Below are 15,012 nucleotides of genomic sequence, written 5' to 3' on the forward strand. Positions count from 1 at the left end.
GTGCTGTGTTTCTATCTCTTATTATTGGCTTAGTATATGATTTCAGGTTGTGTTTGTGCATTTGGTGGGGCTACTGTGTTAAAAAACACTGGGAAAAGTCCGTTCAGATTAAGAAAGAGAAGTTTCCCAGAATCCCAAGTTACCCGTTTTGCCTATCCCCTCCTCCAACTTTGGGATCATCATGACCGGGAGCTGACTCTGCCCCTCAGCCCTTTGAAAAAGGTATTTTTCCCGCCGATTTTTTTAAAAATTCTAGCACGCGACCCGCACCACGCATAGAGGTGAGAGTAGTCTCAAAATGACCCCCATCCACGACTCTCTGTGCACAAGAATTTTCAGAACGATAGCTTAAAAAACAACTCAGTTATCCCCAATTCTTTTCCTCAATGCAATCCTATGGGCAAAAACCGCCATTTGACCCGTGCTGTCCGTTTGTTTACCCGATTTTTAAAAATTCTAGCATGCGACCCACACGACGCAGAGAGGTGAGAGTAGTCTCAAAATGACCCCCATCCACGACTCTCTGAGCACAAGAATTTTCAGAACGATAGCTTCAAAAACAACCTAGTTATCCGCGATTATTTCCCGCAATGCAATCCTATGGGTGAAATGTTTTCAAGATGGCGATCGGAGCGCTCCGCCTGAAATAGGAGCTCCGAAAAATGGCCGCTTCTCTTCGCCTTGCTTCTAGGGGTCCGCGGTCCGCTTCTACTCCGCCTCTGGGTAAGGCGGAGCAGGCCAATTCGCTACTGCTTCTCCGCTCCTAATCGGAGCGGAGCACATGCCTACTTATGACCTGTCACATGCTAGATAAAACCCTGCAGAAAACCAACGTGTACACATGCACCAACAATCGTAACGGAGGGAAGTCGTGAAGGATGGGAGAGAAGTTGAAAATGCAGAAAACAGCGCAGGCATTGTTCTCTGTAGAAAACGGAGAGATTTCTTCTTCTTTTTTTTTTAGAAAGGGGAGAATTCCTAACAGATTGATTGCGCACCAGAAACAAGACACGTGCTGCAGCCCTCCAAAATGGAGGACGAAAATGAGGAGAATTTGCTTCCTTTCCTGCGCTCCAGATGGAGCAAATCGTATTTGATTCTCAAACATAACCCCCAGCACTAACCTCATTCTTATTTTTCAGCCAGAGGTTTTCTTGAACAATTTGAAGGCTAAGCATTTCTTGACGCTGTTGTTTTCTTGCACGCCTCTCCCCTCCCAGGACCACGCCGACATCGAATGGAAGTTTGCACGCACAAAACTCTGGATGAGTTACTTCGACGAGGGCGGTACTTTGCCGCCTCCTTTTAACATCATCCCCAGCCCCAAGTCATTCTGGTATCTTTGCAAGTGGATCCACAAACAGCTGTGCCCATCTCAGGACCCGGAGAATGACCAGAAGAAGCACGAAAACCTGAAGACGTTCACGGTAAGGAGGAAGCCAGAGAACTCCGGAGAGGCTCTGTTTTAGCGTTTTCATTTGTTTTGGTCTCGGTTTTCTTCAACCTCCAGTTGTTTTTGACTGCAACTCCAGTGTTCCTGAGCATTGGCTGGGGATGCTAGGAATTGTAGTGCAACACATCTGGAGGGCACCTGCTTGGAGAAGACTGGACAAGCTGAACCTGTCTCTCTCCAGATGTTGTTGGACTAAACACTCCCATGAGGCCCAGCCAGTGGTCGGTAATGCTGAGAATTGTAGTCCAAAACAGCAGAGGCACAAATGGAAGACAAACATCCCAAGATGCTAAAACAAATATTATATTTGTTAAAAAGCCCAATGCGTTTGGGCCTATTATTACTTTAAGCACTTCTTCAAGGGCTAATGAAAAGCATCTGCACAGAATTATGCAGCAATGTCTTCTGCTAAAATTCTCTCACAACTAGTAGGAGACATTACTACACATAACATTCCTGCAGATGTTTTTCATAACTCCCTGAAGAAGGCCTTAAAATAAAAATAGGCTGAAACGCGCTGGGCGTCTTTCCAAATAAACTCTCTGGGTTTTGCATCTTGAGACGTTTCTCTTCCATTCATGGGTCTATTTTGGCTGCGCTCTCACTTTTGTACAAAACAGCTGGAGGGCACCAGGTTGAGGGAGGCTGCTGGGGGAAAAATTAGACCAATTGGTGGATGACAGGTTGAAAAACAGCCATTGCTGAGATTGCTCAGTGGTACATCCTGGTTGAGAAGCTTGTATATCTCTGAATATTTTTTTCTAAATATTTTTCTCAGAATATCAGTTTGTGGGCAGCACCATTGGGGGTGGGAGGGAAAGCTATTGCCTTCAGGCTGTCCTTGAGGGCTTCCCAGGAGGATCTGGCTGCCCACAGTGGAATGCAAAATGCCAAGGAAGCCAGGCCTTTCATCTGGTCCAGCTGAGGTTCTTCTTACCTTCTTAACTAATTCCACAGCCCAGAGCAGGGCCAGACCAAGACATTTTGCTGTCTGAGGCAAAGGACAAGATGGCACCCCGTTCCATTCCAGAAACTTAGAGCCTTCCTTCAACACTGGCAACAGGATAGAACCCCCCATCACACATGAGGGAAGCAGGCTAGTGTGGTGGACGTAGGAGGACAGGCTGTGAGGCACGTGCCACTTTGTCCTCCTGCCTCCTAATGTCCGCCTCCTGAAGTGGATGCCTCACCCTGTCTAATGATAGGGCTGGCCTTGGCCTAGATATTGTTGGACTCCACCTCCTATCAACCCCACCCAGTATGGCCAGCGGTCAGGGATCATAGTAGCCCAGTAACATCTGGATGATCACAGATTCTACCCTGCCAGCCTTACTGTGAAAAAGCGGAACATGGGACGACCACCTGTGTAATATATGCGATGTGCTCCTTTCGTTACAGGAACGCCATGCTGACAACCTGATTCAGAATCAGCATTATCAGGTAAAAAGCATTCATTCATAAAGAAGGTTTATTGCAGTTTCTTGACTTGCTGTGAGGAGGCTTTCTTTCTTTCTTTCTTTCTTTCTTTCTTTCTTTCATGCATATATTTACGCAGTGGAGGCTGGTGGCTCCAATGTTAATGGGGTGATAAATCCACTCCAGGTTTCAATCAGAACCAATCAGAATTCTAAAAGACATCGCCTTGGATAGCGCCTTTATTTTATTTATTATTGCATTTATATCCTGCCTTTTTTCCTCCAAGGAACCCAAGGCAGTGTGTACATAATCCTCCTCCTCTCCACTTTATCCTCACAACAATCACCCTGTGAAGTAGGCTGGGCTGAGAGTCTGTGACTGGCCCAAAGTCACCCAGTGGGTCTCCATGACTGAGTGGGGACTAGAACCCGGATCTCCTGACTCCCAGTCCAACACTCTAGCCACTACACCACCCTGCCTCTTTAGAATTCTGACCGATTCTCACTGAAACCCGGAGCACATTCACCACCTCACTGATATCAGAGCCAGCAGGCCTCTACAGCATACTCCTGCCTTTCTTCCATCTTGATATTCAAACCAAGATAAACAGGGTACCCAAATGATCTCCGTCCAGTCACTGACCAGAATCACACCTTCTTAGCTGATTTTTGTCTTTTTTAAAAATTCCCCTTGGAATGGCAGACCCCTCCCCCTCCCGGTGCCATATCAAAAACTGCTTTTGAAACACCCCTCTGCTTCGAAATAGCTTTGCCGTGTGGTTTGGTGTGGCAAAACACTAGTCCAAATCTCCCACAGCTAGCCGAGAGAAATAGTGCCCCAGTTCCGTGGATCTAGGGCACTGATTTCTCTAATACTCTTGTTCGGCACCTGAGCAAGCCTCCGAAATGTATTCTTAGTACTTCGGCTGTGTCGGGTGTGAACCGTGCAAATGTATGATGAGACAACATTTGCATTTTACAAGCTTCGCTGTTTCTCTGCTTTGCTCTGCCATGCGTTTCCCACACCCAGAATTCCCTTTGGACTACGAGAATTCCTAAAATAAATTGCTGAAGTGAGCATGTGCCTTCGGCTCATTCGCGTCTCCAATTCCCTTGACGTTTCCAAAGTGCATTGATTAAAAACACTTCCAAAACACAGTCTGGATGAGATCATTACTACGATTGCTTCAAGATTCTTTTTCTGTAGTGTTTTACTGACGTGCACAGATGCTCCGGCGCATGGGTTAAACATCATACGAAAAGGCTGCGTTCACACAGGGCAGTAAGCCAGGATTCTGGTGTGTGTTGGTGTGTGCAGCCTGTTAGCTCCCACTTGGGTCCTCCTGGTAGGGAAGGAATGCACAATTGGGAGGCTTTACCCACAGGTGCCCCACACACTCTTCCCCACAGCAGAGCTGATCCCAGTCCACTGTGGGGAACAGCAATCCCAATCAGGGATGCAAGAGGAGAAAACTTTTTTCTTTAAAAAAACACCTCCATCCTCCAGCAACCCCAAAGCATTGTGGATTGCTGCGTTACCTGACTAATGACACATATATAAGCAGCCCCATTCCAACACCGGAGGATGGGCATGAAGGATGTGCACCCATGCTAGTTTGAGCCATTAACTATCCAGAAATTAAAAGCTTACTATTAGGGATGTGCTCCGCTTCTCCTCGGACCGGAGAAGCAGAAGCGGATCAGGGGGCTTCGCCTCCCCTTAAGGCGGAGGCGAAGAGGATTGGGGGAGCAGCGGAGCATTGTGGAGCGTATCGAGGTGAAGGTGGATCCTTTGCCTCGGTCCGGAGCTCTGCAAAAAAGGTAAGGGGGGTTTACTTGGCCCTGCCGCTGTTGCCCATGCGGCGACAGCGGCAGAACCAGATCAGGGGGAGGGGGATCTTACCTGCATCCGTCTGCGGTCCTGCGGCTGCTTCAACTTGAGCCCGAGGACTCAAACAGGAAGACCAGGCTGCGGCCTGGTCTTCCTGTTTGAGTCCTCGGGCTCAGTTGAAGCAGCCGCGGGTCCACGGACGGGCGCAGGTAAGGGGGAGGAAGGAGGGGGGTTTATCTGGCCCTGCAGCCGCTGCTGCTCATGCGGCGACAGTGGCAGAGCCAGGTAAGGGGGAGGGGGGTCTTACCTGCGTCCATCACGGCCTGTCGCCACCTTCACTAGAGCCAGGAAGTGTAGGCTGCAATCGGGGCCTACAGTTCCTGGTTGAGCTGCGGGCTCTAGTGAAGCTAGGATGGGCCGGGACGGACACAGGTAAGGGGAAGGAGGGCCTAACCTGGCGCCACTCCCCACCGCTGCGGAGCTCCGATTCGGAGCCGGAGCTCCGCAGAGGAGCGGAGCAGACCCTAGGCGGATCGAGGCGGGGCGGAGTGGGCCTGATCTGCAATTTGTGGATCAGCCGCAAAGAGGATCGGGGGGTCCGTGCACATCCCTACTTACTATGTTGTCTAAACATGGGGTCTGGGTTTGTTGTGCCTTTTACAAGCCAGGATTGTAAACCAGAGTTTATTCTTGGTTTATGAATGCTGGCTTGTTTGACAGCAACAGTTTAAGATCCCAGGCTCAGACATCACAGTAAGTTTTCAATTTCTGCTTAGTTTAGTGGCTAAACTTTAGTCATTCATGACGGAAGGAGGAGCCAACCAGGAATGAGCAGGCTGTGTACACCAGCCAGGTAGGACAAGTAAAATACAGTGAGCATTAACAAAAGATCTTCAGCCAGCTGAAATGCAATTTTTAGTTTTTAATTAGAAATGTAAAAGTGTTACCAGGTAGGTAAAGTGTTACTAGTACGAATTAGGAACTCCATCAAAGAAAAGGAAAGAAGTAACCCTCCTTGGCTTGATTATTTTCCTCATTCTCTGATTCCCTCTAGGCCAATCTGTGAGAAACAACCAGTGGAGGCTGGTGAGTCCGATGTCAATGGGGATCTGAGTCTGTTATGGGTTTCAGTCAGAACCAGTCACAACTAAGGAGCTATCCAAGGTTCTGAACCCTGTCCTCAAAATGGGTTCAGCACCATGAATAGCTCCTTTAGGGTTCTGACTGAACCCCAGAGTGAATTCACAGCCCCATGACATCAGATCCACCAGGCTGCACTGGAAACACTCATAAAACTTGAAAGCCTCCTTATCCCCTCATTCACTTGCCAGAACAATTTCTGGATACCTCTGCTTTGAAAACTATCCCAAAGCTGAGTTCCCCCAGGTTTCCCCTCCACTGCACTGCTGGGCAAAATCCATCCAGACTCCTTGGATGGATAAGCCCTGCTGAGATGAACTGGAGCAGTACTGTAAGAGCATGGCTTGCATAAAAGGTGTTGCTGGTGGATTGAGCCCTATTCCCCCAAGGAGAAAGCAGTAGGGCTAAGCATCTATGAGAAACCTCAGATGAGATGAATATTTTCTTTCATGTTTTTAGGCGACTCAGAGATGCGTTCCCAGCCTGTTTAGCTTCAGTAATTCTTCCAATTAAAAGATTTACTAAGATGAATGAATTTCCTGCACCCATTCTGCAAGTGTGTGCCTTGAAAACAGCTTCATTTTAGATGTGGATTTTCATTGTAGCTGAAGCCACCCTGGAGCCCAGTACTTGTTTCTGGGATCATTTAGCAACGGCAGTGTCTCCATCCCGGCCTGGCTTGTTCTTCTGCTGTCTTAAGCATTTCCAAACCATATGATCCAAGAGCAGAAGAGGTGTGATATTTGAGTTGGCACCTCAATCCCATTAGGGCTGGGCATATCTGTCAATTTTGCTTCCTCCCACATTCAACTTTTTAATTTCTCTTTCTCCTGAAAATGTAGAACTTTGTTAATTTTGCAAAATTCTTCTAAAAAAGAACTGAAGCAAAATTCTCACCCGTCCGCACTGGCCAAATTCAACAGGGATAGCTACCCCAAGCATGCAACTTCATGGAGATGATGATGATGATGATGATATAATATTTCTTACCCACATCTCCATTCTGATCGAGGCGGGGAACAACAACAGCATAAAACACATAAAACATTAATCAAAACACAATATACATTGTTAAAACTTCCTAAAAACATACCAAAAACATCCTAAAATTCCACTGGATAGGCCTGCTGGAAGAGATCAGTCTTTATAGCTTTCTTGAATGCTAGTAGACTGTTAAGTTGATGAGTCTCCTCCGGCAGGCCATTCCACAGTCTGGGAGCAGCAGAAGAGAAGGTCCTCTGGGTAATAGTTGTCAGCCTTGTTTTTGTTGGCTGGAGTAAATTCTTCCCAGAGGACCTGAGTGTGCGGGGCAGATTGTATGGGAGAAGGCGATCTCGCAGGTAACCTGGACCCAAACCATGTAGGTCATGATAGTTAAGTGGAGACTCCATGTACAAAGGCAATATATCTGTAAATATCAAATTCTGGGACAAAGGACCATGGATGGATATTAGCTTACTGCCTTGCTTGCAATGCTGGGCCCTCTGGACCAGCAGGGCAGAACCTCTTTCAGCCCAATGGCCAAATTCCATCTCAGAGAAGCTTCCAGGGGCAGCACTGCAATGGTGTGAGGGCAAAGGGCGCATGGCCCAAAATACAGCATATTTGATCTTAAGGCTGAGACATTTCAATCTCATAGAATGGGAAAAACTGCGTAAATGCTAGGAAACCACCAAATTATCAGAAGTTTGGGGAAAGGGGTGGGGCTAGGAAAGGGGCAGGGCTATTGGGGGAATCCAGATTGGGCCTAAGGCCTGTGGTTCTCCACTCCTATCTGGGCATTAATTTGATCCAGCAAAGCAATTCTTCTGCTCCGATTTCTCTCTCTCCAGGCTTTGGAGTTCCAAATCCTATGTGTCTTTACTCCAAAGTAAGCCCTTCCGATCCCAAGGAAACTTACTTCCGTGTAAGTACGCATAGGATCTCAGCCTTCATTCACTGAATCTAATCCATCCAATAAACTAAATATTAATGTCATGATGTAAATGATATCACTTAGTTCAGATGTGACGTTCATTTGACAAAGTAAATCTTCATCAAGGGAGGAATCAATCTTATACAAAGCCATCGGTAAATTAATGAATCATTTACATTCAATTACTTAATTACTTCATTTGCTCTAATAATCAGGTTTTTTTCCCCAGGGTGTATAATTAATTTCCCCCAGTACATTATTCCCAAACGCACAAATCAAATCAGGTGTTTCAATTAAAGGCCATCCTATTAACTCCAGAGGCCCAGACCAGTCGTCAGTTCTAAATACAATTTCAGTTAATTTAGTAGTAATATCTTAAGTCGTCAGCAGGATGATCAATAGTCTTCTATGCCATGGTGATCCGGGGGTGGGGTGATTCAATTTTTGTGAATCGTCCACAGAGCTTTGGCTACAGGGCAGTACAGAAATACAGTAACTGAAAATGAAATGACCATAGTATCTTTCTAGATAAGCTATTTGGGCTGGGAGTGGAAATACTGCACTACAGTGGTTCCACTCATACAGGATAGCTGATTGCAGGAGGTGGTACTGGAAGATAGTTGCACTGTACCTTGGTGGGATACCACAGTGCTCTATTTCATCCCTCGCTGCTGTTTAATATTTACATGAAACTGCTGGGAGAGGCTATCCAGAGATATGGACCGAGGTGTCGCCAATATGCGGATGACACCCAGCTTTCTCTCTCCTTTTCATGAAATCCAGGTGAGGCATTGGATGTTCTGAACCAGTAGCTAGGTGGTGTAATGGATTGGAGCAGGACCAGTAAACTGAGACTCAGTCCAGACATGATGGAGGTACAGTTTGTAGGTGCCTGGATGAGTGATATTCAACCTGAAGGGGGTTCCACTCTCCCTAAAGGATCGGGTTTGTAGTTTGGAGATGCTTCTTGGACTGGTCACTTTATAGGCCCCTTCCAACTCTACTATGATTCTATAGGTATGCTTTAGGGTGGATTCCTGCATTGAGCAGGGGTCTTCCAACTCTACTGTTCTGTGATTCTATGAAACTAGGAAGGGTGGGTGGCGCCAGTACCTGGATGATTGTCAGAAACCCCACATGCTCCCTCCTTGGCATGGGGACTACCTGACGCCACCCGGGTAAGAGAAACTGTGGGTTTTAGGGGGAAGGCAGTGCTAACTCAGTGCCATGAAGACAGCCCCTAGGTGACCCATGCTCAGTGTCCTGCCCAGATGATAACGATCAATGGGCTACTTCAAGGCCTCTCTCCCCGCTCTCCCTCTGGATGGTTCTTTATCTTTAAACTGGACTGGCTAGCCTTGGAAATACAGGATGCCTTCAAACAGAGGACTATCCTCTGACAGCGCTTCAGACAGAGGACCAGCCTCTGGAAAGACCCCCCTGTACTCTTTAGTGGCTGCAGTGAAAAGAAGAATCAAAGAAAATTTGAAAACAGAATCTTAGAACTGGAAAGACAATGTCTTTTTTAAAGATGGAGGGAGAAAGTGGGTTGGAAGTATAGATAATCCACTGCTGAGGACTCAATGGGAAATTTGGAGTAAATTTAAAGGGAAGCTGCTTCCGAGCAACTCTCCCTTAGCACCGATAATAATGTTAAAGAATTTCCCAGAGGATCTGAAGGGTAGATTATGTAAAATATTAAAAGAGAAAAGTAAAATGAAAGGATTGGTTAAGAGATATAAAAACAAGAGAGGATATGGAAAAATTGTTAAAGGAGAAAAAATTATCTTGGTTAGAATATGGGCAATTAGAACAATGGAATAAAAAGTGGATTAAAGATAATAGAGTTTGTAGAAAGATGACGAAGTTTGAAGAGTTAATAGCAAATAAGGAAAAAGGTAAAGGAGGTAGTATAGTTTTAAAAGGGTTAATGAGTGAAATATATAAAATATTGTTAGAAAAGGAGTTTAGAGAGAACTCAGAGAAAATGGTATGGGAGTCAGATTTGAAGGTACAAATAGGGCGACAGAGCTGGGAAGGACTATGGAAACAAAGAGTGTTGAGAAGTTTATCAGTGAGAATAAAGGAGAACTATTTTAAAATTTTGTGGAGGTGGTACCTAACCCCGATTAGATTGAATAAGATCAGCATTCAGCAAATTGTTGGAGAGGTTGTGGGGAAAAAGGAACGTATTTACATATGTGGTGGCAATGCAAATATGTACAAAGAATATGGAAGATGGTGTTTTCAGAAATTGAAGAAATAGTGGGAATGAAAATAGAACAAACGCCAAAGATTGCATTGCTGTCACTATTTGAAGATATAAAGTGTGGAAAAGAAACTATAGAGCTGATATCGAGTTTGCTGGTTGCAGCACGATTGATGGTAGCTAGGAACTGGAAGATTCAAGGGGAATATTCTATTGAAGAGTGGTATAAAGAAGTATGGGATATAGCCATTAATGATAAACTGACATGTAATATTAAGTGGAGAAAAGGCGTAACTAAAATAAATGAGTTTGAAGGAATCTGGAAACAGTTCCTAATATTTGTGTTTACTAAGGGAAGTGGGAAACCGCCAGCAGAAGAAACGATCAGATTTTGGACTCAGGAATAGATCCCGAGGTGGAGGGTGCACGTTTATGTTAAGAATGATGATGTGGTAGTAGGATAATGTATAGGTAATACTTATTCAACATATATGTACTCAACATTTATCCAATATGTATGTAGCAGTTGTTTGATGTTTTTCTTTTTATTATTATTATTATTGTAATGTTGTATGTTTATATAGCGTAGAAAATAAATAAAAAATATATAAAAAAAAAGAACTGGAAAAGGCTTAAGGTGTTTTCAAAAGAGAAGCTATGAAGGCAGAACTTGTGGATGTCACTCATAAAGGTGAAAAAAAATAGGAGACACACATTTAAAACCAAAACCAAAACCATAAGAGCATTCTGGACAAATGTAGACTTCATGTTTGAATGGGAGATGCAGGAGACGTGAAAGGGAGATTTCAGCCTCGTTTGTGGAAACGGCTTTCTATGGCAATTGAGTTTCTTCTACCTTTTATTTCAGGAAGTGATCAGAAACCTGGTGAAGAGGTATGTTGCAGCAATGATAAGAAATTCTAAAACCAATGAGGGATTAACTGAAGAAAACTTCAAGGTAACTTAAGATGTTCAGTCCACTATTCCAGGGGCCCCCAGTGACCTGAAACATGGCAAACAGAACATAAAACTGTATAGAAATAGTGAATGTTTAATCTCTTGTTGAAGTATATACTCGGGATTTCTCAGGGTGCAAACGTCATATCTATTTGACGGAGATGCTAAGGAATCCTTAGATTTTGGTCCGGAATTTTAAGATGGAGAGTTATATTTGGGGAGTACGATACAGAAGAAGGCATTATGGTTGTGCTTTTATATTGTATTTTATATCATGTTTTTATACTGTTGTTTTATACTTTGAATGGTTTTAATTTTGGTGAACCGCCCAGAGAGCTTTGGCTGTTGGGTGGAATAAAAATACAATAAATAAATAAATAAGTTATGCAATTGCCATTTTTGGCCACTTCCTAAGAAAGACGAAGATACCACACTAAGTTCTTTTAGTATACAAACCGTGATGTAGCAGCCAATGCTTTCGTGGGCATTTCTCCCAACTGTGTGACTATTTATTTATTTATTTATTTATTACATTTTTATACCGCCCAATAGCCGAAGCTCTCTGGGCGGTTCACAAAAATTAAAACCACAGTAAAACACCCAACAGGTTAAAACACAATTACGAAATACAATATAAAAAGCGCAACCAGGATAAAACCACACAGCAAAGTTGATATAAGATTAAAATACAGAGTTAAAACAGTAAAATTTACATTTAAGTTAAAATTAAGTGTTAAAATACTGAGTGAATAAAAAGGTCTTCAGCTGGCGACGAAAGCAGTACAGTGTAGGCGCCAGGCGGACCTCTCTGGGGAGCTCGTTCCACAACCGGGGTGCCACAGCGGAGAAAGCCCTCCTCCTAGTAGCCACCTGCCTCACTTCCTTTGGCAGGGGCTCACGGAGAAGGGCCCCTGTAGATGATCTTAAGGTCCGGGCAGGCACAATTTTGCCACCTTATTTATTTATTTATTTATTTATTACATTTTTATACCGCCCAATAGCCGAAGCTCTCTGGGCGGTTCACAAAAATTAAACCCGTGAAGAGCATAAAAACAACCAACAAATTTAAAACACACATACAAAATACAATATAAAAAGCACAACCAGAATAAAACCACACAGCAAAAAATAATATAGGTTAAAATATGAAATTAAGACCGCAAAGTTTAAATTTAAGTTAAATTAGGTGTTAAAATACTGAGAAAATAAAAAGGTCTTCAGCTGGCGACGGAAAGAAAACAATGTAGGTGCCAGGCGGACCTCTCTGGGGAGCTCATTCCACAACCGGGGTGTCACAGCGGAGAAAGCCCTCCTCCTAGTAGCCACCTGCCTCACCTGCCTCACTTCCTTTGGCAGGGGCTCACGGAGAAGGACCCCTGTGGATGATCTTAAGGTCCGGGCAGGCACATCTGGGAGGAGGTGTTCCTTCAAATAACCTGGCCCCAAACCATTTAGGGCTTTAAATGTCAATACCAGCACTTTGAATCGGGCCCGGACCTGGACTGGCAGCCAATGAAGTTGCAGAAGGACTGGCGTGATATGATCTCGCTGGCCAGTCCCTGTTAGTAAATGGGCTGCCCTGTTTTGTACCAGCTGAAGCTTCCGGACCATTTTCAAAGGCAGCCCCACGTATAACGTATTGCAGTAATCCAAACGAGAGGTTATCAGAGCATGGATAACTGTAGCTAGGCTATCTCTGTCCAGATAAGGGCGTAGTTGGTACATCAGCCTAAGTTGATATAGTTGGAGTGTGTGTGTGTGTGCTTGGGTTATTTTTCAAGGGACTGCAATGGAAACAAAAGAAGGAGACAAATACCAGTTTTACTGGATCATGTAGCATCAATCTCAGGGGACTTCTAGGGGACAGGAAATGGGAGACACCAATTTTGAGTCAAAAATTCTCTTGCACAGTTGACATTTAGATGACTGGACTAAACAATCTGGCAGAGTTTTTCCTTTGCTTTGCAAAAATCACTAAACTGATGCTAAATAATGAAATATTTATTTGCAATTCTCGTACACAGTGATCCAGAATAATCCATGTGCATAAATTTGAACACCTCTCAAGAGAATACAATGTTCCCCCCACCCCCCCTTGTCACAGATAAAGCTTTAGAGTTTAACTGATTATTTTCCCTCCTGCCTCTCACCTTAGGAACTGAAGCAAGATATCTCTAGTTTCCGCTATGAAGTCCTTGACCTCTTGGGTAATCGAAAACCCCAGAGGAGAAGTTATTCCACCAGCAGCACAGAGGTCTCCCAGAAGGACGACGCCAATGAGGATTGCGCCGGAGAAACGTCCAAAGCAAAGAGTGTTTCCTTCGGCACAGCCAACAAGAAGAAAGACTTCAACGTGTCGGCTCTGATTAAGACAATGTCTGGGATTGAAATGGTGAACGAGAAACCAAAAAGCAACGGCATAAGCAAGCGTTCCTTCGTCCGCAATGGGAACAGAGTCCAAAGACTTTCCAGCTCCAAGAAAGAGTCCTTCAAACGGCTGGGCCTCCTGTTCTCCAAGATGAACGGTCATCTCGCCGAACCCAACTCGGAGCCCATGTACACCATTTCAGATGGGGTCATCCAGCCGCATTATATGTGGCAAGACATTAAATATTCTCAGATGGCTAAAGAGCGAGACGAGAACTGTTCCAAAAGCGAAATTAACCTCAATGAGGTGGACTACAGTAAGGACATCAGGCATACGGGACAGAGCCCGTGCCCGGTGGTTTGTACCAGCTCCCTTCACTGTGCTTCCAGCATCTGCTCCTCGAATTCCAAACTCATAGACTCCTCCGAGGACGTTTTTGACTCATGGGGAGATGCTTGTGACATGTTTAGGAACCAATGGAAAGACGGGCAGGAGGATCAGGTTACCACGCGCCTATAAGTAGAGCTGTTCAGTAACCTGCTGTAGAACATCACTAGTACTGGAAATGGTTTGCTATCACAGACGATTCATAGTTAGGGTCCCTTCCTGCTCCCATTTTGTCTCTACTGTCAAGTGTAGAACTCAAATAATTTCTGCCTATTTTATACCCACAAGGCCACAGCGTTCTCTCTCTCTCTTTTATTATTCGCTTTCTTAAACTCACAGATGCTGGACATTTAATTTGAATGGTCCAATCCTTTGATGCATATAAGATCCTATAGAAGATGCCCTAAGGTTTGCTTCATATTTCCTTTTCTTTCCTTTCTTTCTTTCTTTCTTTCTTTTGAAATCCCTTTAGGATATATATTGTTACAGAACATCGGGAGAACCTCTTAAGCACCGCTTCTTTTCCGGCCTCAACTTGGTTAGCTGCTCTGCTTTCCACCACTATTTATGTTCCATTCTCTGGCCATTTACTGCTCTCTAGGACCAGCAGGTGCTCAGTGACTCGGTTGGAAGCCAAGAGCCAGGCTGAGGCTACTGGCAAGCAGACGGCTTCAAATATAAATGGGCTTTTCGCTTTTAAGCAATACAACTCCCCATGATTTCAAACTGTATGTCCTTTACTAAAGTTGCATATTGTTTTCTTAATGTAAATTATTACCACAATGAGTTAAAGTTGCGTTCTTGACCTTGCGGCTTCCATGCATCTGATCCATTTTTAACTATTCTGTTCCCTTGCACAGTCTTCTCCCCTCCAACAGTATACTAATGCAGTTGTCCCAGGAATTCAAACACAGACAATGACCTGGTTTGCATGACGTGCCAGAGCTCACCATGGGGTACTTTGTAAGCAGAACAGTGAGAACCTGGCGAGGCTGAACTGGGCAGGATCCTAGTGGAAGGCGCACAGTTTACCCTGGATAAATCACACTGGAGACATGGGGTCAAAGGAATAAGAAACCTTGCATTACAGGAAATACATGTTGTATAAGAGGGTCCCCCAACTCAAGATGGGGGAGACCCAAAGAGATGTCACCTCTCTGAGAGGCAAGAGCATATTATAGGCCCCTTCCAACCCTTCTAGGCCCCTTACAACTCTACTATTCTATGAAGAAGTAGGAATTGAGCTCAGCAACCCTAAGAATACCAGTCTAGCATTAGAAGGACGCTCAGCACAGATCAAAGGACAGTCTACGAAGCTTGGAGTGCCTCTCTCTCTC

At 44.6% G+C, this 15,012-nt stretch overlaps 1 protein-coding gene across 2 annotated transcripts in view; it reads left to right on the plus strand.

Annotated features, from left to right (window-relative positions):
• Window positions 1-14,461, plus strand: part of TRPC5 (transient receptor potential cation channel subfamily C member 5) — a 106,331-nt gene extending 91,870 nt beyond the window's left edge. The window contains exons 7-10 of one of the 2 annotated variants that reach the window (XM_063142088.1): window positions 1,221-1,427; window positions 2,852-2,893; window positions 10,832-10,921; window positions 13,076-14,461. In XM_063142088.1, the coding sequence (XP_062998158.1) occupies window positions 1,221-1,427; window positions 2,852-2,893; window positions 10,832-10,921; window positions 13,076-13,807 (1,071 nt within the window). In that variant the 3' untranslated portion in view covers window positions 13,808-14,461. The remainder of the gene's footprint in view (window positions 1-1,220; window positions 1,428-2,851; window positions 2,894-10,831; window positions 10,922-13,075) is intronic. The other variant, XM_063142089.1, reaches the window with a different exon arrangement.
• Window positions 14,462-15,012: the final 551 nt, after the last annotated feature.

The sequence above is a fragment of the Elgaria multicarinata genome, chromosome 15 (assembly GCF_023053635.1).
Source record: "Elgaria multicarinata webbii isolate HBS135686 ecotype San Diego chromosome 15, rElgMul1.1.pri, whole genome shotgun sequence".
Taxonomy (NCBI): domain Eukaryota; kingdom Metazoa; phylum Chordata; class Lepidosauria; order Squamata; family Anguidae; genus Elgaria; species Elgaria multicarinata.